The 25,845-nt window shown below is 40.5% G+C and overlaps 2 protein-coding genes across 14 annotated transcripts in view; both read left to right on the top strand.

Moving 5' to 3' along the window:
- Positions 1–13,278, top strand: part of PSMA1 (proteasome 20S subunit alpha 1) — a 36,680-nt gene extending 23,402 nt beyond the window's left edge. For 8 of the 9 annotated variants that reach the window (XM_080620152.1, XM_080620155.1, XM_080620153.1 and 5 more), the window contains 8 exons: positions 2,448–2,549; positions 3,041–3,144; positions 3,985–4,073; positions 4,810–4,880; positions 5,849–5,978; positions 6,643–6,722; positions 7,583–7,687; positions 8,183–8,528. In XM_080620152.1, coding sequence (XP_080476278.1) covers positions 2,448–2,549; positions 3,041–3,144; positions 3,985–4,073; positions 4,810–4,880; positions 5,849–5,978; positions 6,643–6,722; positions 7,583–7,687; positions 8,183–8,239 — 738 coding nt within the window. In that variant the 3' untranslated portion in view covers positions 8,240–8,528. Of the gene's footprint in view, positions 1–2,447; positions 2,550–3,040; positions 3,145–3,984; positions 4,074–4,809; positions 4,881–5,848; positions 5,979–6,642; positions 6,723–7,582; positions 7,688–8,182; positions 8,529–13,141 lie in introns of those variants that run through there. The other variant, XM_080620158.1, reaches the window with a different exon arrangement.
- The window catches only part of COPB1 (COPI coat complex subunit beta 1), a 39,537-nt gene continuing 21,883 nt past the window's right edge, over positions 8,192–25,845 (top strand). For 4 of the 5 annotated variants that reach the window (XR_013957102.1, XM_080620148.1, XM_080620149.1 and 1 more), the window contains exons 1-13: positions 9,524–10,058; positions 13,142–13,293; positions 13,980–14,209; positions 17,670–17,839; positions 18,547–18,661; positions 19,260–19,352; positions 19,886–20,023; positions 21,078–21,197; positions 21,641–21,748; positions 21,844–21,990; positions 22,418–22,563; positions 23,567–23,663; positions 24,193–24,353. Coding sequence is in view for 4 of the 5 variants with exons in the window: in XM_080620148.1 (XP_080476274.1) it covers positions 13,203–13,293; positions 13,980–14,209; positions 17,670–17,839; positions 18,547–18,661; positions 19,260–19,352; positions 19,886–20,023; positions 21,078–21,197; positions 21,641–21,748; positions 21,844–21,990; positions 22,418–22,563; positions 23,567–23,663; positions 24,193–24,353 (1,616 nt within the window). In the remaining variant the exon portion in view is untranslated. Of the gene's footprint in view, positions 8,267–9,523; positions 10,059–13,141; positions 13,294–13,979; positions 14,210–17,669; positions 17,840–18,546; positions 18,662–19,259; positions 19,353–19,885; positions 20,024–21,077; positions 21,198–21,640; positions 21,749–21,843; positions 21,991–22,417; positions 22,564–23,566; positions 23,664–24,192; positions 24,354–25,845 lie in introns of those variants that run through there. The other variant, XM_080620147.1, reaches the window with a different exon arrangement.

The raw sequence follows: 25,845 nt of genomic DNA, 5'->3' as shown, positions 1-25,845 counted from the left end.
GAGGGGCAGTCAACATGGCTTTACCAAGGGGAAGTCATGCTTGACCAACCTCATAGCCTTTTATGAGGAAATAACATTGTGGATGGATGATGGCAGAGCGGTGGATGTGGTCTACCTTGACTTCAGCAAAGCATTTGACAGAGTCTCCCACAGCATCCTCATAGCTAAATTGAGAAAGTGTGGCCTGGATGATCAGGTAGTGAGGTGGACTGCAAACTGGCTGAAGGACAGAAGCCAGAGAGTTGTAGTCTATGGGGCGGAGTCTAGTTGGAGGCCTGTATCTAGTGGAGTGCCTCAAGGGTCAGCACTGGGACCAGTATTATTTAATATATTCATCAATGATTTAGATGAGGGAATTGAGTGTACTGTCAGCAAGTTTGCTGATGACACTAAGCTGGGAGGAGTGGCTGACACGCCAGAAGGCTGTGCTGCCATCCAGCGGGACCTGGACAGGCTGGAAAGTTGGGCAGGGAGAAACTTGATGAAATATAACAAGGGAAAGTGTAGAGTCCTGCATCTGGGCAGGAACAACCCCAGGTTCCAATATAGGTTGGGGAACGACCTGTTAGAGAGCAGTGTAGGGGAGAGGGACCTGGGGGTCCTAGTGGATGGCAGGATGACCATGAGCCAACACTGTGCCCTTGTGGCCAAGAAGGCCAATGGCATCCTGGGGTGTATTAGAAGGGGGGTGGTCAGTAGGTCGAGAGAGGCCCTCCTTCCCCTCTACTCTGCCCTGGTGAGACCGCATCTGGAATATTGTGTCCAGTTCTGGGCCCCTCAGTTCAAGAAGGACAGGGACCTGCTGGAGAGAGTCCAGCGCAGGGCAACTAAGATGGTGAAGGGAGTGGAGCATCTCCCTTATGAGGAAAGGCTGAGGGAGCTGGGTCTCTATAGTTTGGAGAAGAGGAGACTGCGGGGGGACCTTATTAGTGTATATAAATATATAAAGGGGGAGTGTCATGAGGATGGAGCCAGGCTCTTCTGAATGGCAAACAATGATAGGACAAGGGGTAATGGGTATAAACTGGAACACAGGAGGTTCCACTTAAACTTGAGAAGAAACTTCTTCTCAGTGAGGGTGACAGAACACTGGAACAGGCTGCCCAGGGGGGTTGTGGAGTCTCCTTCTCTGGAGACATTCAAAACCCGCCTGGACACATTCCTATGTAACCTTATCTAGGTGTTCCTGCTCTGGCAGGGGGATTGGACTAGATGATCTTTTGAGGTCCCTTCCAATCTCTAACCTACTGTGATACTGTGTGATACCTTTTGTAAAAAAGGCATTCAGAATTGCTGCTGTGCTGCAGTTACTGCACCATATTGTACTATAGGTTAAGCAGTGATATGATACTGCAATAATTCTTAATACTGGAGCAAAGAATAATCATATTCTATTGGGAGAGGTTTTAAAATATTGTTATAAAGAAAAGGGAATAAGAGATTAAAGGCTAGAAGGGATTTTGCATTTTTACAGCCTTGCAAGTCATTCATGAAAGTTGATATATAGATGTTTGACAGTGTTCCATACTGCTGGACAGTATTCACAGTGGTTCCATACTGCTCTTCGGCAGGAAATATCCTATGTTACTGAAATTCCATTTATAACTTATGGATGAAATAGGATAGTAGGATATTTTAAACATCTAGTGGACTTCACATTTCTCTAGAGAAATTAAGTGAAAAGCCTTGTACCAAAAAAAAACTCCAACAAGCTAATAGAAAGTGATTTCCTGTAATCTCCAATGCATTTCACTATAGGAACTCCATCACAACTGGTGGGATGCAACTGTGTGCTGTGGTCAGTAATTCCAGTACTTGCAGTGAACATGCTGACTATTTGACATAGGCTGGCCAACTAGAGTGCAGAAAATGAGCTATATGTTGCCCTCAGTTGTTTCATTAAAAGGATGTTGTCTTATTTTCTTCCAAAGCTCCTGGCTGCCTTTGCAGAACTTGTGGGGACTTAATTGTCTTTGAGACCTCTACTTCTCTTTCAGACTTTACTGCAGTTGACTAATAACTTGTTCAGAAGTTATTAGGGAATGGATAGTGAGACACAACAATTGCATAAGACTTGTTGCTTCATGAAACTTGATTAAAAGTTAAGCATCCAACTTCAGCTAGAAGGTCTGCCTTTGAATCACACTGGGTCAAGTACTGATGCCTTTGAAGGCAGTGACAGAAGCCTTATAATGGCAAGATTTTTTGCCCTTTGTTTTTAGTTTGCCTGTTTCTTTGTATGCAGTAGTGAGTGGCTCAGAGATGGCTGCATTTTTGGCAGTTAACGGCGAGGTGTTTGTGGAAGTTAACTGAGGAAGTCTGTTGTAGGTTTAAACTGTTATGCAGTAAATTGGGGTGGAGGAATGAAACGTTTGAAAACCAAAAACTGTTGAAACTTGATTCAGATTATTAACTTTAGAATGATTACCTTTGATTTCATTCTCTAGGGCCGAATTCATCAAATAGAATATGCCATGGAAGCTGTGAAACAAGGCTCAGCTACTGTGGGGCTGAAGTCGAAGACGCATGCTGTCCTGGTGGCTCTCAAGGTAACTTCAAACCTGTGTTCTCAGGACAGTGATATTAGTAGAAAAGTTTTGATTTGGCAAATTAGTTTTGCGCAGTCTGAACTCTTACGTGAATGCAGTCAATCCCAGCTTCCTTTCGCTTGTGTATCAGTATCGGACTATAAATATTGTCAGTGCCTATGTAAAGCAGATTTTCATAAAATTTTGAAGGAAGTGAGTGAAAGATTTTTCTTCTCTTTAAAAGATATGTTCCTCTTCTTTTAATATTTCTTTTTTTTATTATTAGTTATTAAGTGGTAAATCTATTTCTTTTCCCAAGGCTTGAGTGTCTGTTGTTTCTTTCGTTCTGACAGTTTCCTACTGAAGTAGAAATAGGTTTCTGTTGCAGGTTTATAAATTTGTTTTATTGTTTCATGATCATACTCAGTTCTTGCTGTAAATATTAGCAGATTTCTCCACAGCGCTTGGCAAATCGTTCAGTCTGCCACATTGCTTTCTCCTTTTATGCACAGAGAGCACAGTCTGAGCTCGCAGCTCATCAGAAAAAAATCCTGTACGTTGACAACCATATTGGTATCTCTATTGCTGGGCTTACTGCTGATGCAAGACTCTTGTGGTGAGTATCTTAGTTGTTGACATACATGGTTCTGCAATAATGAGTGAAAGTTCATTTGTAGACTATTGCAAATGAAATATTCTGGTCAGCTAAGGATTAGTATTGAATTGCTGCTCTGTTGTACTATGCCAAAGACCTCAGCATGAAATTCCGGCAGATGTTTAACTAGTTGGCAGAAATCTCACTTGTTTGGCCCAAAATTTTGCTCTTTGGTTTTGTTACTAGTACGACAGTCCTGTCTGGTTTCCTCATGTGATGGAGTTTCCAAGCAGTCTGAGAAAGTACATCACTTAGATCCCACTAGCAGCTGCTTCTGTGTATGTACATTTAAGAAAGTTATTTAAAAAGTACACTGCTTCATGTCTCAGCTTCAGAGGGGCTTGCTTTTTACCTGCTGGCCGTATAGTTTCATCAAATGAGGTAAACGTACACAGAAGGAGGAGTGTTCCTCAGTTTGATAGGAAAGGGTGTAGAAGAAATTTCTGAAATAAATCTAAATTGCTGTAGCATTACAAAGAAGTGTTACCATTTCACTGTGGCTTTTTTCCAGACAGTGTCTGTTCCCTGCGTGAACTTCTACCTTCTTTGCATTTGTATGGCTGAAATACAATAATACTCTTTCAAACCTGTGGTCAACTTTAAATAACAGTGATAGGTCACGATGAAATGAAATTATGGAATGCCTTTGACCCTTTTTCTCAAGGAGCAGAGTTGAAATAAAAATGTTTATATTAAGAGACAAGTATTGAGACAAAAACTCATTGTGACTTTGATCTCTGCATTGGTTTAATTTTCTTTTCCCCCCTTTCCTTTTTTTTTTTTTTCCTTTTTTCCTCTTAGCAATTTCATGCGTCAGGAATGTCTGGATTCTAGATTTGTGTTTGATAGACCTCTGCCAGTTTCTCGCCTAGTGTCACTAATTGGAAGCAGTATCCTTTTTTTACTCTTGAATCACTTTTATAGCTTTTTAATTGTTTATACATGTTCATAAAATTATTTTCTTATATCTCAGTTTAAAAGTCAATTTAAATTAAAAGAGGTAACTCAAAGTTAATTTTGTTTATTCACATAGCTTGTGTATTCTTTCAGAGAATATCTCATAATGTGCACTGAACTGATAGAGGAGCAATAAAGTGCTATGCAACATTTAACATGGCACTGTTTTTTATTGTTATACAGTGCCATGCCTTTGGAGGTGGGGGAAAAGAGGTGACTGCACCATCCAAAATAGAATAATTTACTGGATTGTAGTTGCTCACTGGGATACGCATATATATGTATATCTGTATGGTTTTTTATCCAGTGGCAACTTCTGTCTCTCCATGAAACACAGCTGAGGCCTTGTGTTATGATGTCAGGTGCCTAGAAAATGCTGAAAGAGATAAGAAATTAAATGAGGCTGTGCAGCATTAGGTGACGTGTTTGTATTACTTGGTTTAATGCACCACTGAGTTATTTCAGAAAAGCTAATTGTTAAATTTGTTCTGATGGAAAAGAAATCGATATTCCAGTATGTTGCAAGATCTGGGGTTTTTTTTGAACATGGTCTTCACTCCTCAGGAGGGTTTGCTAAGGCTGTATAATGATTTTGGTGTATCTTTGCTTGGCTTAGGAAAATGGGTAATTATCATGTTATTTTGAGATTGTTTCCTTAGCTTTCTTAAGAAACCCAGATACCAACACAGCGTTATGGCAGGAGACCGTATGGAGTAGGACTGCTCATTGCAGGTTATGATGTAAGTAAGCTGCAGTAGTTACTATTGATCTAGAAGAAAATGTGCTTAATGCAATTGTATGCAACAAATACATGTTAAGAGGGGAAGATGGAAGAGGCACACTTATAAAAATTCTCAGAGTAAGTAAATAATTTTGTGTATCTTGACCCAAAATGTAACTTTCAAAAATGCTTCTGAATAGCTAATTCTACCTACACCTATGAAGTATACGTTTGCAAAAATGAACAACTCTTTACTCCAAAAATCAGATTTGTGTTTTAAGGGATCGAAGTGTTGATCCCACAATTATAGTAATTATTTTACTATTGATTATGAAGATCTGTGAACTATTATTTTAAATGTTTTCAATAAAAAATGTACGTGGAAATCAGTGCTGGCCTCTATCTTACTTGTTTGGCAACAGCAGTTTGCTTAATGCAGCACACACAGAATCTCTGACCTCAAGAATTTTGACATGAGGAACGTTGAAGGAAATTGCCATCTTGCCTGAAATCTTGCGTGGGATGTTTAAGCCTACAGCAGGTTTTTAGTTCTGTGCAGATAAGATGGAATGTGTGTGAAATACCTGCTGTAAGCCACGAAGTAGAAAGCATACGTAAGCATAGTACTGTTTAAGGAACAGAGAAGGAAACACTTCTAGTGCCAGCTATCCCGCTCACATAAAAACTGCATTTTAATGAACAAAGTGAAAGAAAAATTGTTTTGTTTTGTTGTTGTGGTTGGGTTTTTTTGTTTGTTTGTTTTTTAGATTATTGCTTTTTTTTTTTTCTGTAGTTTTGAAGGAACTGTATCAGAACAGTGATATGATAAGCAATATGAAATACATTTATATGCATACATATAAGCTGTGTGATATACCATGAAGCAAAACTGGTTTAGAAAATATCATGTGTTCCAGCACCAAGCTTGTTGTGAATTTATACATTTGTTTTACATTCTGTGTGTTGGTTTTCTTTTTCTCTTTGTAGGATATGGGCCCTCATATCTTCCAGACTTGTCCCTCTGCAAACTATTTTGACTGCAAAGCAATGTCTATTGGTGCTCGTTCACAATCAGCACGAACTTACTTGGAAAGGCACATGACTGAATTTACTGACTGTGAGTAGAGAAACTGTGTCTATCTAATGGTATTCATCAATTATGCAGTTTGTTTTCCTGCTCCATTCTTTTGCATTCTGGGAGCCAAATTTTGGCATAAGTGTAAATCTGCATGAAGACAAAATTGTAGAGGAAATGTTGCAAGTTTTCATATCTTAACTTCTGGATGCTTATTACATCTAACGAAAAGAGAAGTTTTGCTCAGGAAAGCAGAGAAAAAACCCAAACCTAAAAGGCCTCTGCCCTGTTTAACCTTGAAAAAGGTGAATTTATTTTTGCATGAAATAGTGATGAGGAGGCTATTGAATAGCTGCTTGGGTTAAAAAAACCCACTTGATCATCACTGGTTGCACTGGTCACAAGGCAGGTGCCAAAACTAGATGCATTCAACCTCAAGTTTAGGGAAGGGCTTGTTTCTTGAGATACACCTATTGTCCTGGGTTCAGCTGTAGCAGTCATTTTTTCTCCTTCTTAGTAGCTGGTGCAATGCTACCTACACCTATAAAACCAGCTCTGTGTTCAGTACCAGAAAGGAGAGGAGCTCTGGAAGTCAAGTTAGCCAAACTGATTTTCTAGTTATCAACTAGGAATGCAAAGAAGGGAAAATGAGTGCCTAGAGATAATAGCATATAGTTTGTAAATGTCTTTCTGGTTTCATTTGAAGGCAATCTAAACGAGCTAGTTAAACATGGACTGCGTGCCCTGAGAGAGACTCTTCCTGCGGAACAGGATCTGACCACCAAGGTAAAAACTAGGTTTTCTCGTCAAGAAATTTTACTGCTACTGTTACTAGAAATAACTGTGACAAAATTCATGTGAAATATGGCTGGCACTGAAATTTAGAAGCTGGATACTGGTAGCTAGTTTCATGTCACCAGTTAATCTACAGTGTCCTTACTTATCTTAGATTTAAGTTTCATATCAAAAGTGATATTGCCTCTAAATAAGACCTTGCTTCCCTGGTTGCTTCATTATTTTAAACTTTGATCAATGTTTAAGATGAATCGTATGCAATTAGAATCACAACTTGGCATTGTAAGCACAGTCAGTAATTCACCTGGGATGTGGGGGAAGGTAATGCACAAACAGTTGATTGAATATCCAGCATCAAAAGTTGCAAGAACTTCCGACAATAAAGTAACTGTTGAACAAGAAAATTCTAAGGGTATCCATTAGTTGGTGTTTTGCTTGTGTCTGATCTGCCCTTTTCCATGTTTATCTTTTGTTATTATTAGCCCTCCTTGTTTTTTAGAACTCTTAAAATAATGAAAATCCAAAATGAGACTAAACCAGTTGAGTTTGAAAAATCATGTATCTTATAAAAAAGAAAAAAATGAAAGAAATTGGAAGCCTTAAAAAATGGTTTTAATTGCAAGATTTTGAAACGTTATAGCTTTTGTAGGGTATAAATCTGCCTCCCTTTCCTTTCCTAGTAAAATCTGCCAAAAAGGGAGCCTCTGGATTTTACTTTTTTTTCCCTTGACGCAGAAAGCACAATGAGTCATCTGTCATGGGAGGAAACTTTTCATCTGTTTCACAACTGTAAAGCCAGAGTTTATTTGCAGAAGACTCCTTACCATTTCTTTCAAAACTTTTCTTGACAGAATGTTTCCATTGGAATTGTTGGCAAAGACATGGAGTTCACCATCTATGATGATGATGATGTAGCACCATTCCTAGAAGGTCTTGAGGAGAGGCCACAGAGAAAGGTGTGTGGTTTAGATACAAATAAATAAGCTTTGTTGAAAGACAGCATTTTGTGATGTATGACCTATCACATTTGTGTTTGCAACATTTAACTCTACTCCTCTAGTAGTTTTAGGAATGGGATTTTTTTAAATTTGAAGTTACCATATGAAAACCATATAACCTTGGTTATTATATGAAAATCATATAACCTTAGTTGGAAACTAAGATGCTTATTAAATCAGTTTATGCTGAACTGGTGCCATGCTATTCCAATGTCATCTTTGATCAAGTACAAGTTTTCACTATTTTTCAGCAGAAGTGGCTATGAACGTGTCATGCCTGTAGCAAGATGCTCTGTCCTGCCCCATGCTTAATTTGGGTATTGCTACTTTGTAAGCTATTTGCCGATACCGGCTGCATTTGCCACTGATGGTGCTCAAACTGGGGTAAAGCTGATTTATTTGTAAAGTGTTGTCTTCTGCCTTCCTAAAATACTTGTTTTTCCTCTCTTCAAGCCTGCTCCACTTGCTGATGAACTTGCAGAAAAGGCAGAGGAGCCGATGGAGCACTAGTTGGTGGATGAGTTCCTCTGTATTAATGTATGTCCAATTATACAGGAAAGTTTATCCATTTGCTGGTAACTTTATCCTCACCTATTTCTGCCCATACATTCTGAGGATTACTCTTCAAAAAAGAAAGAAACAAACCCACCTATCCTTAAAAGGTAGACAGGAGGTCATAATTGGGTGTTTCACAAGAAAGTTGTAATCATTTTTGAAATAGTACATGAAACTGTTTTTTAATAAAAAGCATACTGTCTTAAACTTGTAAGGACAAGTGGAAATAAATTGCTTTCTTGGAATCTGCTGTGGGTTTGGTTTCTTTTTTAATCTGAGCAAATATTCAAATTACTCTGTCATATCAAGGTGTCATCATGTATTTGATCATTTGTCAGAGTGAGCATTTACTTACTGTGTATAAATATGGTGCTTTGTTAAACTGAGAGGACTTTAAAATGCCTACAAAACTATACAATGGTCATGGAACAGCTAGGATGCAGTGTGTTTCTCCATGTTGTCTTGTCGTTGTCTCAAACTCAACTTAAAAAGACACTTCTGGCGATGAGTGTTTACTAGAAACGTTGCAGGCTGAAGGAGCTGAAAGCTGCCAACCAGCTTGTGTTTGGGTTTTTTGAGTTCTCTGCTTGAGTAAACCCCAGCCTGTTTGCAGCTGAGTTGTATCACTTGGTTTCTTTAGAGCCAGCAGCCAGGCGTGGGTAGGAGAGGGCTTCTAGCTCACTGATGGCCTAAACTGGATTAAGAAGAGAAGCACACAAAATGCCTATCACAGGTTCCCTGACCTGTGGAGCCCCTGCAGTGCTATGGAATAAGCCAGCTTCTTTCAGAGTGTTCTGCATGGTCTGACTGAGGGGCACCCACTGCCTGCTGGGATTCAGATTTGGGACTAACAGTGGCTTCTTTAGGGACAGCTGCCAGGGAAGCTCAGTGAGTTGATGCTTCCAAAGCGCAAAGTGGGTGTGATGCTGTATTTTAAGCAAAAAGAGTTCAGTTGTTTGTTGGGGTTTTTTTCCAGTTTCCATGTTGGTTCATCCTGTTTTAGTTATTCTCACCCACGAACACATTGAAAAGGGTAAACAAGTTTTTGGGGTGGACTTGCACAGGAACTTGATCACCTGCTAAATGTACTATATAAAAACCCAAACCGAACAAAAACCCCAAATGAAAACATGAAACCCAAAAGCCTAACACTCACACCTTGTATTTATTAATAAAGCACAGTGCTGTTTTGAACAGGCTGTGGATTTGGTTTTAAGCATTAGATATCTTATTATTACTTTCCCCTTTTATATTTTCCTGCTGTTATTTTTCTATTTGTTTCTCTATTATTTTGGTATTTATTTCCCCCCCTATTATTTTTATTTTTCCCCATTAGTGAAAATAGCTAAACTATTAATTTTCTTTGTCCATCCATCCATTATTTGTCCATCCCTCTGTGCATGAGTTACTTGTATCCCTCGGATACCTGTTCCCACCCGACTCCCTGCCCGCGCGCGGGAAAAACCCGCCCTACCGCACCGCAGACGTAACCGTGACGTCATAGGCAGGAAGCCCCGCCTCCCGCCTCCGTGGCGGTCCGGCGTTCTCCTCTTCCGCGCCCGTACGGCACCGCGAAAGGGGCGGGGCCTCCGGCAGAGGCCCCTCCCCTTTCGCGTTGCCGTACGGGTGATAGGCGTGTCCCGCTGGCGCTGCCGTAGTATCGATGTGGCTTTGGAAGAAGCGGCTCCACGTCAGCCATCGCCGGAGCGGGAGCGCCGCGGGCAGAGCTCCGTGCCGGGCCCGACTCGACTGGGCCGGGCCGCCACACCTCCGGGTAGGGAGCCTTGCGCCTGGGGAGCAGCGGGGCTGTGGCGTGCATGATGGGGGTTAAGCCATGGCGGTGCCGCCACCCCATGGGGCCCGCAGGCCCGAGGCCTCGCTGCCCCGGCGGCATCTTCCTGGTGGTTCCCTGAGGGGAGCCCCCGGCGCCATGGACAGGGGACGTGGGACTGTGGTGTGGTGGTGTGGTAGGCCCCTGAATTTCCTCAGGGGAGTGGCAGGCAAACGGCAGCATCAAATGTTTTAGCTCATAGCTAAAAACGCTAGGCGTTTTGAGCAAAAAATATTCGCCGGAAAGCTAAGAAAGAAAGCTCCCCAAGCTGGCTATAAATTTACTTGGGATTTTTTAATAAGCGTTTTATTGTAATAAACGTTAATATATTGTAGGTGGTGCATCAGTGAAATGCTTCTTTTTCAGGGGGTTGGTTTATAAGGTATCCCCATTCATAAGACTCCTCTCGGTGTAGCAGGCGAGGCTTTTTGTGCTCCTGTGTTGTATAAACTGAGTAACTTTCATTTTCCTTCTACAAATAACTCAGAAGTTTTGCTGCTGGAGAAGCAGCACGTATTTCTGTGTCGGGGATTCTCTGTAAGAGTAAACCATGGTTTCAGGGCTGACGCCGTGCGAGGAGGAAGACTCTCTGGTGGTTCTTCCTGCCAAGTCTCCCAGCTCAGCATTGGTGGGGAGTTGTTGTTCACTGCTGCTTTTCAGAGCCTAAAACACACACCACGTTTTCATGCTTCAGAGACCTTTTCGGCTGTGATTTTGGAGAGGATTTCTGCAGCTGATATCTGTATATGAGTAAAACTACATAGTCTAGTTTTTGCAATGGTCTGCATTATGTCCTGCATGAGTCATCATTGGAGATGAAGGTGCTACCTGCAGGGCTTTGGGCAGGAGCTGTGGGTAACAGTATGGAAAAAGCATGCAAAAAGCTGCTGCTGAGGCAAGAAAGCACTTGTATTTCTAGAAATGAGCAGGAATCCTTTCTGTAGATACTGGTAAACAAAAGCTTGAAGAATCTAGTCCTTAAAAATACAGAATTTGTAACAGAAAAGAAGTGCTGTGTTTAGGTTGTGGGCTGTTTTGGGGCTTTTTAATTGTATTGCAAGCACTTTTTGGGTAGTTGTTGTGGTGATATTTTAGTTGTCTTGTTTTCCTGTGTAGAAAGAGGCTGTGGCCCAAGTTAGCACACCTTGCCAGCTCTCTGTTCTGCCTGAGGTTCTCTAGGTGCCCATCTGATGAGAAAAGGGACTTTAGACCCAGTACCAGGTTGTGTAGGGCCTCAAGTGTTCATTCAAATGCTGCAACTCTGTCTCACTTTCCCTCTGCTTCCTCAGAGCTGTTTGTGGGGCAGTGCTTTTAACCAGGCTGGGAATGGGTGTTTTTTGGTCTATTGGATTTTGTTTTCCTTACTGCTCCAAAAAAAAGGTAGAGAGTGGAGAGCTTACAGTGTTTGTATCTCAAAAGTTGTCTACAGAGGTTAAAGAAGTGTTTTGAGGTGGAAGCTGGTATCCCCGGACTATGACTTCTTGAACTGGTATGTTACTGAACGCTTTATGTCAGGGAGGTATGGCCCTGCTCAGGACTATTGAACTTAGCAGACAAGTGATGTGCGGTGAAAGCATGGCCTTGAGTTGGAGAGTTGTGGAGTTCAGTGTTCTCACCTTTATGTAAATCACAACCTTTGATGGGGATCATTTTGTTCAGTTCTGTTGGCTCTATTGTTAGTTAGTCGTATTAGTTATATAAACCATGCATGCTTTTACACAATAGGACAAGAGATAATGGCCTCAAGCTGAGCCGGGGAGGTTTAGACTGGATATTAGGAGAAATTTCTTCACCAAGAGAGTAACTGGGCATTGGAACAGGCTGCCCAGGGAAGTAGTGGAATCACTGACCTTGGAAGTGTTCAAAACCAGTGTATCTGAGGCCTTGGCAGTCCTGGGCTTAAGGTTGGACTTGATCTTAAAGGTCTTTTCCAACCTCATTGATTCTATGGTTCTATGAATAATTGGATGATGTCTAGTATCGTAATTTAAAGAAAGAAGGCATCTTTCTTGTTTTAATGATCTGTTAAACTCATTCTAAGAGTCTCAGAAAATTAACAGCAATAAAGTAACTTTTTTGTAAATTTTTTGACACTTTTTCTGTAGAAAACGCAAATTTGCACATTTAATAAAGTATCAGTTTTCTGTACTGTTCTTGGCAGTATGGTATCATAATTTTAATTGAGCAAACTCAAACTTGAGCATTTTTTTTACAAAAGAAATGGAATAAAAAGATTGATTTAAGCCTAGATGTCTGTTATATACGGAAGAAACAAACATGAGAATGAGGGTTGAGGGTAATTGCCAATTCTGTTACCTGAACTATCAGCCACACAGCAGCTTTGATAGGTGTGTAACCTCTCATACTTTGTCACCATGAAAATGCTTACTGTTCTCAGTAATGTCTAGCGGAGCAGTTGGACAGTAGAGTAGAGCTGATCCTTGGCACGTAGAAGGGCAGTGCTGCTTCCCTCTCCACCGTGTTGACTTTTCTCCCATCCTTGGTTTCTGCTCTATTGGATCTTGTGCTCATCTTCAAAGCTTCTTTTATAAGCTGATTCAGTTTGTTAAACAAGTAAAGTATTCCTTTTTGGGGGAGGGGAAGGAGGCTGGGAGTGTCTTTTTTCTTTGTTTTTTAGCTGATTTTGAAGCTTTTGCCAGTTCTACTGGAGAGGCACAGCCTACAGGGAAAGTAGTGGGAATATATAGCCAGAGTGAGGGGGAGAGTAGATAAGGGAAAAGCTGCTGCATCTGTTCAGCTGCAGTCAGCTCATGTGTTATCTCTGACTGTGCCATAAGTATTGGAAAGATTTCTTTCATTACCCTTTTCCTTTAGGAAATATCACAATCTTCATTGTTTGGTACTAACAAGATTTTTGTGTAACAGAAAATTGAGAAGGCTTTTGAATGTGGCTTCTTGAGAAACCCAGCAGTTACTTCAAATCATTAAGTGGGCTGCAAAAACATTTTTGTGTTTGTTAATAAAACCTGTTAACTTTGGGATGGCTTTGTTTGCTTCTTTTTTAGGTTGTTTGATATTTGTGTCAAAATAAGTCTTCCATTGAGAAAACTTCTGTAACCAAGAACCATGACTGCTGCAGAGAACGTGTGTTACACGTTAATCAATGTTCCCATGGATTCAGAACCACCTTCTGAAATCAGCTTAAAGAATGACCTAGGCAAGTAATGGACAAAAATTTGAAGGATACTCCTTCTTACCTGAATTATTCTTGCATTCTCTCATTGTGCCTTTTCTAGAATATTGTTTACATTTTATAAACTCAAACAATTCAATTTCATGTTTATTTTGTTCTGTTTGCCTTTTTGTTAATGTATACATTCCTCTGTTTTTGTTTTTAGAAACTTCATGTTATTTATCTGATGTGCCTTAGTTTTGTGGTTTGTTTTTCCCTCGGTGCAAACATTTGAAATCTTTTTCTTTCTGTTTGAGATAATGCCTATTTGGGCTAAGGCAGATTTAAGTAATATAATGATAAGCAACAAGTTGACTTATCACTTGTTCAATGCACAGCTGTATTTTGCAATCAGAAATGTCAGTGTTAGTATTTAGTATATATGTGACATCAGAGGTCATTGTAGTATCCTGGTATAAAAGGCTGTTTAAATTTAAGCATTGAAACAGCCATGAAATTTGTTGAACTTGGAAAATCCCAATATGTGAATCCTAGAATGGGCGCCATGCTCATTCTTTAAATATCTATTGCTTCCTCTTTATAATTTTAATAGAAGTAAGGGTGTGAAAACTCCCCTTCAGAGGGGGCTTGTCTTTCCTGACATTGAAGATCAGTATTGCTGTTAAACTGTGACATGTTAGCTTTCCTGATTTCATTTCTTCCTTCTCTAGAAAAAGGAGATGTCAAGTTGAAGACAGAGGCCTTAAAGAAAGTAATCATTATGATTCTGAATGGTGAAAAACTCCCTGGGCTTCTGATGACCATCATACGTTTTGTACTGCCTCTCCAAGATCATACCATCAAAAAACTACTGCTTGTTTTTTGGGAGATAGTGCCAAAGACCACTCCAGATGGCAGGCTTTTGCAAGAAATGATCCTCGTGTGTGATGCTTACAGGAAGGTACCCGATTGTTTATTTCATTGCTTATGTTCCTGCATTGGATCTTTATAGAAACTGTATAATTTTGTGTTATTTAAGAAATAGAAAAATGGTTTATGCTCAGCATTTTCTTCCTAATTGTTATGTCTTAGCGGATAATTGTAGATAACCAGCACACCTACTATCAAGGATTTTTCATGTGTTCTTTTACTATTACAAAAACAAAACAAAAATTTTTTTATACATATAATACAGCCCTAGAGGGCAGGGGGGCCCAAGACTCATGGTTGTTATTCAAGGATCACCTGCTCCAAGCTGAGGAGTGTTGCATCCCAACTAGAAGGAAGTGCAGCAGGAGGGCCAGGAGACCTCCTTGGGTGGATAAGGAGCTGCTCAGGAAAATTCAAAGGAAAAAAGAGGCTTATAGAAGGTGAAAGCGGGGACAGGTGGCCTGGGAAGAATACAGGGATGTTGTCCTGGAAGCTAGGGACCAGGTGAGGAAGGCTAAGGCCCAGTTAGAATTGAACTGGGCTAGGGATGTTAAGGATAACAGGAAGGGATTCTATAGGTACGTAGCGAATAAAAGACAGACTAGGGACAACGTAGGCCCCCTCCGGAAGATATCGGGAGAACTGGCTACCCTGGATTTGGAGAAGGCTGAGGTTCTTAATGACTTCTTTGCCTCGGTCTTCACTGACAAATGCTCTGGCCATAGCACCCAAGCCTTGGAAGGCAGATGCAGGGACTGTGAGAATGAACACCTGAGGCCCACTGTAGGAGAGGATCTGGTTCGAGACTGTCTTAAAAACCTAAATGTACACAAGTCCATGGGACCTGATGAAGTCCATTCACGAGTCCTGAAGGAGCTGGCAAATGAAGTTGCTAAGCCACTGTCCATCATATTTGAAAAATCATGGCAGTCAGGTGAAGTTCTCAGCGACTGGAAGAAGGGAAATATAACCCCCATTTTCAAGAAGGGGAAAATGGATGACCCAGGGAATTACAGACCAGTCAGTCTCACCTCTGTGCCTGGCAAACTCTTGGAGCAGATTCTCCTGGAAGGCATGCTAAGGCACATGAAAAACAAGGAGGTGGTTGGTGACAGCCAGCATGTCTTCACTCAGGGGAAATCCTGCCTGACCAATTTGGTGGCCTTCTATGATGGGGCTACGAAACTGATGGACAGGGGCGGAGCAGTTGACGTCATCTACCTCTACTTGTGCAAAGTGCTCAACACTGTCCCACATGACATCCTTGTCTCTAAATTGGAGAGACATCAATTTGATGGGTGGACCACTCGGTGGATAAAGAACTGGCTGGATGGCTGCATGCAAAGAGTTGTGGTCAATGGCTCGATGTCTGGCTGGAGACCGGTAACGAGTGGTGTCCCTCAGGGCTCGGTGTTGGGACCGGTCTTGTTCAACATCTTTGTCGGTGACATGGACAGTGGGATTGAGCGCGCCCTCGGCAAGTTTGCCAATGACACCAAGCTGTGTGGTTCAGTTGATATGCTGGAGGGAGGGAATGCCATCCAGAGGGACCTTAACATGCTTGTGAGGTGGGCTGATGCCAACCTTATGAAGTTTAACCATGCCAAGTGCAAGGTCCTACACCTGTGTCAGAGCAATCCCAGGCACAGCTACAGGTTGGTCAGAGAAGAGATTCAGAGCAGCCCTGCAGAGAAGGACTTGGGGGTGTTGGTCGATGAGAAAATGAACATGAGCTGGCTTCAGTGTGCGCTTGCAGCCCAGAAAGCCAACCGTATCCTGGGCTGCATCAAAAGGAGCGTGACCAGCAGGTCGAAGGAGGTGGTCCTGCCCTTCTACTCTGCTCTCGTGAGACCTCACTTGGAGTATTGTGTGCAGTTCTGGTGTCCTCAACATAAAAAGGACATGAAACTGTTGGAACAGGTCCAGAGGAGGGCCATGAGGATGATCAGAGGACTGGAGCACCTCCCGTGTGAAGATAGGCTGAGAAAGTTGGGGCTGTTCAGCCTGGAGAAGAGAAGGCTGCGTGGAGACCTCATAGCAGCCTTCCAGTATCTGAAGGGGCCTACAAGGATGCTGGGGAGGGACTGTTCATCAGGGACTGTAGTGACAGGACAAGGGGTAACGGGTTCAAACTTAACCAGGGGAAGTTTAGATTGGATCTAAGGAAGAAATTCTTTAGTGAGAGGGTGGTGAGGCACTGGAATGGGTTGCCCAGGGAGGTTGTGAATGCTCCATCCTTGGCGGTGTTCAAGGCCAGGTTGGATGAGGCCTTGGGTGGCATGGTTTAGTGTGGGATGTCCCTGCCCATGGCAGGGGGGTTGGAACTAGATGATCTTAAGGTCCTTTCCAACCCTGACTATTCTATGATTCTATGATTTTAACAAAAATTTAGTGCTCTTAATATCCAAGTCAGTGAACCTCAAAGATGAAGGGTAACCTAATTACCATCTTGTCATGGTTTAAGCCCAGCCGGTAACTCAGAACCATGCAGCCGCTCGCTCAGTACCCCCCGCCCGCCCTTCCTCCGTTCCTGGAGAGATGGGGAGGAGAATCGAAAGAATGTAACTCCCACGGGTTGAGATAAGAACAGTCCAGTAACTAAGGTATAACATAAAGCCACTGCTGCTACCACAAATAATAGTAATGATGGGGGAAATAATAAGGGGAGAGAATACAACCGCTCATCACCCGCTGACCAGTACCCAGCCTGACCCAAGCAGTGATCTAGTCCTTCCGGATAACTGCCCTCATTTTATATAGTGGGCCTGACGTGCTGTGGTATGGAATACCCCTTTGGTTATTTTGGGCCAGGTGTCCTGTCTCTATTGCCTCTTGGCTTCCCCTCCTCCCTGGCAGAGCATGAGACTCAGAAAGTCCTTGGTCAGAGTATACATTACTAAGCAGCAACTAAAAACATGGGTGTTATCAGCGTTGCTCCCAGACTGAAAGTCAAAAACAGAGCACTGCACCAGCTACTAAGACTGAGAAAAATGACTGCTACTGCTGAACCCAAGACACATCTTCATAGTATCCTGGGACAAGCCATGGGTTATAAAAGGACACTTTTTGGAATAAGTTCATAGTGGTATGTTTGGGACACTCCTTCACAAATATAAGGCCCTTCAACTTCTTTTGGAATGGGTCAGAAGCAGATGAGCTAATATGCGCTAGAGGTTAGTATCCAATGTGCAGGAATGCCTGTGGGGTGAGCTTTCACAGCTGCAGTAATCAGGGGAAAACACATAGAATGCAGGAAGAATTCCACTGTCTTTGTAAGTTTGCTACAGGAAAATACATGGTTTTACATATTGTGGGGCAGCAGTGTTTTAAGAAGGTATTTCATGAGAAGACAGATCGTAAGGTGTCGTGAATGTAGGTAACTTGTACTATGGGAAGACTGAGTGTGAGGAAGGCTAGCAAGTGCATTCATCTGAGCTTAACAACGTGACTGAACAGTCTGGCATTTCAAGTATGTTTCTTGTTAATTTTAGGATCTTCAGCACCCAAATGAGTTTATCCGAGGCTCTACTCTCCGTTTCCTTTGTAAGCTGAAAGAAGCAGAACTGTTGGAGCCTTTGATGCCTGCCATTCGTGCATGTCTAGAACACCGCCACAGCTACGTGCGCAGAAATGCAGTTCTTGCTATTTACACGATTTATAGGTAAATACCAGAAACTATGTGAAGTCATGGATGCAGAAGACCAAGTCTAGCTTTAGTGACCTGGATAGTTGTTGAGATCTCATAAATGTTTATCAGTCAGTGGTGTGGTGTTTGGTGGTTTAGTGTTTTGTTGTTGTTTGGTGGTTTGGTTTGAGTTTTTTCTGTTTGCTTTTTTTTTTTCAGTTTGTTTGCTTTTTCTCCTCTATTCAATGGACTTGTTTGGAAAAGCAAAGTTGTTTTCTCAAGTATGACTGATGTCATTATATTGCAAGTTAATTTCTATGGAAAAATGCCTTTCTAATGATGTAAACATTATTCATAGGATCCACTGACCACAATCATTAATGTAGAAGAATCCTTGCAGGAATATGCATATATAAATCTACTTGAAGTGAGACATTCTTCATGTGCTGCAGTTACATACTAAACATTATTGCAGTTGTTACCTGAACAGTGTGACTGAATGATACTATTAAATGGAAATCATTCTTGGGGTAATGTCTTAGCTGTCATGATAACAAACCATGTTTGTAAAGCTCCTTGAGTCTGTTCAGTTTCACATAGCTACACAAAAGCTATGTATCATTGTTTCACACTTCCTGACTTTCTGTAAATGCTTGTCTTTAGGATATGCCCTTAAGCTGTGGGTTCTGCTCCCTGACAGTAAATCTTTTCTTTTTTTTTATTTTATTTTTTTTTTTTTTAAGAAATTTTGAACATCTTATACCAGATGCTCCTGAATTGATTCATGATTTCTTAGTGAATGAGAAAGATGCAAGCTGCAAAAGAAATGCATTTATGATGCTAATTCATGCAGATCAGGTAGGAACACATCCTCAAACTCTTTTGGTTTAAATACTTCAGAATGTGCTTGGTAATCAGCCTGTAGTTTGTTGATAATATACACTATTTATATTTGTAAAAATCTCACTATGGTACTGTTAACCTGTTTGTGGAATATTTGATAACTGAAGAAGTTAAAGTAGGTCTTTGTGCTGTCTTAATTTTAAAAGAGAATTACTGTATTGGGCGAACACATGTGTTGGTGCTGACAACTGCAATTAGTTTTGCCAAGTGAGCTGAACCAGACTGAAAAGTGCTCCATTACCTACTGTTTTATGGCTTTTGTAGTCACATGAGAAAGAAACGGCAATTCCTGTTTAGTGTTCTGGGTTACTTGCTCTACAAGCAATTGCCCTGTGTGCCCAATTACTGTTTTGTCTCTTTTTTTGCCACCTATAGACAGTGGATTAATTTGCTCTTCAGGTTTACAATGTTTTCGTAAATTGCTTTAAATGTCAAGTTGAAGGGGTGAGTATATGTTGGTTTGTATTTTAATTTTTAAAATGTTTTGATTTAAGATATAGCTCTGTGAGGAAACTCAGGATAGTTTAGAATAATTTGTCTTTTATTTGTATAGGATCGAGCCTTGGATTATTTGAGTACCTGTATTGACCAAGTCCAGACATTCGGTGACATACTGCAATTGGTTATTGTTGAACTAATTTATAAGGTAAAACGGAAATGTTGTGGAATGTTTAAAATAAATATACCTGTTAAATTCTTAGAGTGCTTTTTAAAAGGGATAGAACATTGCTGGCAAAGGCATTATGGCTAGATATAGTCCATGTCAGGAATATATCATTGTTTAGAAGAGCTAAATAAGTTTTGTCTCTTGAAACAATAAACTGCTCAAGTGTGCACAGTATAGAGCAATATGTCTCACCTGATTTGCTCTCATGTTGGCTGTATATTATCAGACTGTTCTTCATGGACATGAGCAGGGCAGCTGTTACAGAAACTAGTGCAGGCTATGCCCTTCCTTTTGGTCCAAGATTTTAAGACTTTGTAGCATTGCACAGAACTGTCAATAATAGCTTCTTAACAGCTTTTGTAATCATATTTTTACAATTTCCTATCCCCAGAACAGGTTGTCACCTTGTGCTTAATTTTCACCTTGTTATAAGATAATGGAGCAGTTAAGCTGTACAGTTGCTATTTTCTTTTTTCCTTATGTGCCACCTATGTATTGTTGTTCTCATGTAGGTCTGTCATGCGAATCCATCTGAGAGAGCTCGGTTTATTCGCTGCATCTACAACTTGCTGCAATCATCGAGTCCTGCAGTGAAGTATGAAGCTGCAGGTACTCTTGTTACACTGTCCAGTGCACCAACAGCAATCAAGGTATAAATATAATGTTTTCAGATCTTTCAGTAGCTTTTAGTGCACTGGAATGAATTCCGTATGTTGATACTTTGAAAGAGTGAATGCTTTAGTAATATGGGTGTTGAACGCTTCACATGTGAAATGCTATCTTAAGATACCTCTTAAAATCGGTCACAAAAGAAGACCGAGACTGTATTTTGCAGACCTGCAGCTAGTGTCACTTGGTAAGGGACAAGCTTGAATACTGTGCAAACTGTTGTACAGTGGTGTACACCTGCAAACAGGTGATACTAACCTGTAGACTTCTTGGCATACTTAGCAAGGCAGACTGAAGCTGAAGATTTGCTGAGATCGAATGGCTTTCCTTACTCATAAACATTACTCTTTCCAGAGCAGGGTGGAAGCACAGAGCAATGAAGATTTGTATTGATTAGTGACTGACCTTGCTTTCTTAGATTTATGTTGGTACAGCTAATTATTTGAGATCACACAGAAATTTTGAACTTGTATGAAAATTTCAAAAACATGAAAGTCTAAAAATTAGAGCTTTTTTTCTTTTCTTTTTTTTTCCCTAGACTAAAAGCATTGTAAATAGTAATTTGAAAAGATCAGGAGGGTTATTAATTCCAACATTCTCACTTTTGCATGGTCATTTTTATTGAGCAGGAATATCGTATAGAAGCTGTGAATAAATCAATGTCTAGATAGGCTACAACTGGCAACTATTTCATATTAGTTTTCATGCCCTGCTCTGTACTTAAGAGATGACCCAAAGCTTGCCAGGAAATTTGTCTCTTTATTACTTTCTTTGAATTTGAAACCAAGTCTGTGTATTGTAAGCTGATGCCATTGTGAGCCTTCCTGTGTAATTTTTGTAATGTTGTGGTGGAATCAGTGTTTGCAGTGGACCAGGAAGTTTTGAAGTGTTTTCTTAAGTTCATTTCTGTGCCAGCTTTTCAAGTAGTTGCTTTAATAGCAGTGTAGAAGGTGTCTTTTTCCTGAATTTCTCTTGGAAACTTGCTAGTTTCTCCTCTTGATAACTTAAAAAATGTTTTGATCCTTTTAATTTTAGGCAGCTGCCCAATGCTACATAGATTTGATTATTAAAGAAAGTGATAATAATGTGAAACTAATTGTTTTGGATCGGTTGATTGAATTAAAGGAGCATCCCTCACATGAACGAGTGTTACAGGTATGTAAGCTGTGTCTTTTCCTCTAAGCTTATTAAATGCTTTTTTTTCCTAAATGAAAACTTCTGGGTGTTGTGATGTATGGAAAAATGTACTTCTAAAAGTTAAATGTTCTGTTAATATGGTTTTGGTAAAAACATATTGGATGGATTTTTATGTTTATGACTTGATGCTTTTATTGTCCCTGTAACAATTAACTATGGCAAATACTGTCTCGATTGTGAGCCTTAATTGTGTAGCTTGCATGGTAAGACTTGTATGTAACTGTAGAACATGTTGAATGAATGCTGTGCAGTGCCCAATGCCTAGGATACCTTGCTTGTTTGTCAGAAGGTGATATATTATGTATCCAGAAAAGCTTTGAAAATCAGAGGACTGAAAATTAGAATTGTATGAAGGAAGTGATTAAAGTAACAAAATAGTTACAATTTTGTTACTTTTTCAGGATCTAGTTATGGACATCCTCAGAGTGTTGAGTACCCCAGATCTAGAGGTGCGCAAAAAAACCCTTCAGCTGGCTTTGGACCTTGTCTCTTCAAGAAATGTGGAGGAGGTAAAATATGTGTCACTTCTGTTTCATTATACTGGGTTTTTAGTCTTTGGAAAAATATGGGACTATCTTCAATTTTACTTGATCTTTTTCTGCAGCTTGTGATTGTTCTGAAGAAGGAAGTGATTAAAACTAATAATGTGACAGAGCATGAAGATACAGACAAGTATAGGCAGCTGCTTGTTCGTACACTCCATTCCTGTAGCGTTCGGTTTCCAGATATGGCTGCAAATGTTATTCCAGTGGTATGCAAATGTTTAATTATATTGTCGTTAAATTGATCTAGCTATACCCAAAACCTTGGAGAATAACTGAAGCTGAGGTGTTTCTAATAGTGGCCTCACACAAAGCAATACTATTTTTAATCCATAAAGAAATACAGGACTTTTAATGCTGTAGTGTTGTCTTCTGAGACTTTCTTTTGAAATATTTTTTCAAGAACACGAGCTGAAGAGTACCTTTACTTAAAAATGAAATAATTCATATCGTTAGAAAAACAATTTGGGGATTATGATAATTGGAAGTTGTTTGGAATGTACTTAAGGATGTTTGACTTCAGCTTTGTTTAATAGGAGATATGCAGTTTTATTTTTCTGAATCTAGAAGGAAAATACTCTTGTATAAACTTAGCTGTGCTGTTGTTTGTGCTCATGTTCACTGTTTTTGTGCTAGCTGATGGAGTTTCTTAGTGATAACAATGAAGCAGCAGCTGCTGATGTCTTGGAGTTTGTGCGGGAAGCGATCCAACGTTTTGATAACCTCAGACCTCTTATTGTTGAGAAGATGCTTGAAGTCTTTCATGCTATTAAATCTGTCAAGTGAGTCCAAAATATGTATCAAACAGACATCAGAGCACCCTATAGCTCACTAATATTGAATATATATTGTCATTAAATATGTACCAAAATCCTTGCAACCCATACACAAAGAAGAATAACTGAAGCTGAGATATTTTGGGGATTGATGATTTCTAGGTATGGCTTCCTTCTTGCCTACTTGTACAACAGATATATTTGGTGTTTATTGCATTGAATGCAAAAAATAATTTTTTTTTTAATTTTATCATGCAATTGGTAATTATATTTCCACTTGCTAGAAGCCAAAGTTGCTGAAAGCCAACTTTCAAGTGGTGTATTTGTTAAAACAGAGTTACTAAGGGATTAGTGCAGCGGGAAATTGCACTTGTAGGCAATTGGAAATACTTCCTGTAAATCTGTTAGAAAATTTAATGTAGATTGGGCTTTGCAATCTGCAGAACTTCTTTGGTACCTTTCAGGACTCTAAAATTTGGTTTTCTGGTGGATCTGTAAAGCTTAAGTCATATGAGAACTTCTCTGTATCAATACAGCACTCTGCCATTCTTCCAACACACAGGAAATTCTGAATCCTATGTCCATTGTCATCTAATTAAGTGGGGAAAAAACTTGAAGCTTTGCTAATTTTCCCTCTAATCTTCACTCATTTCTTGGTTTTTATTTTCTCCTGTTTGAAGGAAAAAAATAGTTTGTCTCAGTTAACTGGAGAAGTTAGATCTGACTTGATACACATACCTTGATTGATTCTGTGTTCAGTAGTTACTAAGATTAACACAGATGAGAATAAATATGTAGGAGAGAATTTGTCACTTGATGCACTTGTTCGTTACTACTCAGTTTACTAAGGCTGAAAGGATGATTGCTTGTGATCATACTTGCTTTCTATCAATCATGTTGTTTTGAGCTCGTCAGGACTGGCCTTTACCACCTGACCAGAAACCACTTCCCTTGATGGTAGTTTGAGTATATCATGAAACCGTGACTTACATTACTGTTCTTGTCTTAGGATTTATCGGGGAGCTCTATGGATCCTTGGAGAATATTGCAGCACAAAGGAAGATATACAAAGTGTAATGACAGAAGTTCGCAGATCGCTTGGAGAGGTGTGTTTACTCTGTTACGCTTGGTGTATTTTCTTAATATTATGCAGTGTGCATTCTAAGAAAAATATATTTGTAAAAACTCAAAATGCAACCGGGTTTTGAGCACTTGTGATACATAATGGCGTGTGCACAAGAAATCTGATGTAAAAACTAAATAAGGTTTTGCATTCATTATTGATTTTTTTAAGTAGCATGCCTGTAACTAGCATCTACTGAGAGAAGAGCAGCTCCTTGTTTCAGAAAATTCTAGCAGCTTTAAATACAACTCAATTGTATGCACTGACAAAGGAGTAGTGCTTTAAGTCTGGGTTCTGAGATCCAAGATGGGAGCTTTATTGCATGGGTAGGAGCCTTCTGTGTGTATTTCAACATCTGCCTTTCTCTTCAAATTCTCTCAAGACTATTGAACTGTAACTGACCTTTTATCTATAAAAACCTTAACAATGCAGATAAATTTTATTAAAACCTTCTTTAGAGCAAAAATATTTTTTTATTTTAGTTGTAAGAATTGTTTCTTGTTCATTTCTAGATCCCAATTGTAGAATCTGAAATCAAGAAAGAAACTGGTGAGCTAAAACCTGAAGAAGAGGTGTCTGTGGGTCCAGCCCAAAAACTGGTGACAGAGATGGGCACTTACGCAACACAGAGTGCTCTCAGTAGTTCCCGACCTGCCAAAAAGGAAGAAGACAGGTATTGTATTTAAGATTTCATAGTTTATTCTTTATAGTTTATGTACAAAGTCCATCATAATTTTAATTGAACGCAAAGATGTTGCCTTTAAATTAAAACTTTTTTTTTCTTAGTATCACCTTACACTATTTAATACTTGATATAGTTTATTGGTAGCTAGAACAATTGCTCTGTTGCCTTAATTACTGCAAGTGAGCTACTTCACCTTGACTAGTCATTATGATCTCAGAGCTACAATGAAATTGTTATACATTACACTTTTCACTTCACCCCTGTTCTGTGTGGGAAGGGGCTGTGTGGCTTGTGAATATGTCTGTATCTGGAAAATCCCTTCTGGGGGGGTGAAAAAGACTTTGAGACTTTTCAAACTTATTTTGTTTGTACAGTATGGATGTTAAGGTAGGAAAACGGATTGGATTTGGAGAAGGCTGAGGTTCTTAATGACTTCTTTGCCTCAGTCTTCACTGGCAAATGCTCTGACCACACCACCCAAGTCTTGGAAGGCAGATGCAGGGACGGTGAGAATGAACACCTGAGGCCCACTGTAGGAGAGGATCTGGTTCGAGACCATCTGAAGAACCTGGACGTGCACAGGTCACAGAATCACAGAATCCCAAGGGTTGGAAGGGACCTCAAAAGATCATCTAGTCCAACCCCCATAGCCCTCCCCTATCTTCTATAGACCCCCCCATGTTCCCTACAACTCCCAATGTCCCCTATAGCCTCCTTACGTCCTCTATACTCCCCCCATGTCCCTATAGCTCCCAATGTCCTCTATAGCGCCCAATGTCCTCTATACCACCCCATGGACCTGATGAAATCCATGCGCGGGTCCTGAAGGAGCTGGCGAATGAAGTTGCTAAGACACTGGCCATCATATTTGAAAAATCATGGCAGTCAGGTGAAGTTCCCGACAACTGGAAAAAGGGGAATATAACCCCCATTTTCAAGAAGGGGAAAATGGATGACCCGGGGAATTACAGACCAGTCAGTCTCACCTCTGTGCCTGGCAAACTCTTGGAGCAGATTCTCCTGGAAGGCATGCTAAGGCACATGAAAAACAAGGAGGTGGTTGGTGACAGCCAGCATGTCTTCACTCAGGGGAAATCCTGCCTGACCAATTTGGTGGCCTTCTATGATGGGGCTACGAAACTGATGGACAGGGGCGGAGCAGTTGACGTCATCTACCTCTACTTGTGCAAAGTGCTCAACACTGTCCTACACGACATCCTTGTCTCTAGATTGGGGAGACATCAATTTGATGGGTGGACCACTCGGTAGATAAAGAACTGGCTGGATGGCTGCACGCAAAGAGTTGTGGTCAATGGCTCAATGTCCAGCTGGGGACCAGTAACGAGTGGTGTCCCTCAGGGATCAGTGTTGGGACCAGTGGTGTTCAACATCTTTGTCGGTGACATGGACAGTGGGATTGAGCGCGCCCTCGGCAAGTTTGCCAATGACACCAAGCTGTGTGGTTCAGTTGATACGCTGG

This window comes from Psittacula echo (assembly GCF_963264785.1).
Source record: "Psittacula echo genome assembly, chromosome: 5".
NCBI lineage: Eukaryota > Metazoa > Chordata > Aves > Psittaciformes > Psittacidae > Psittacula > Psittacula echo.
This window is presented reverse-complemented; position numbering and strand designations above follow the sequence as displayed.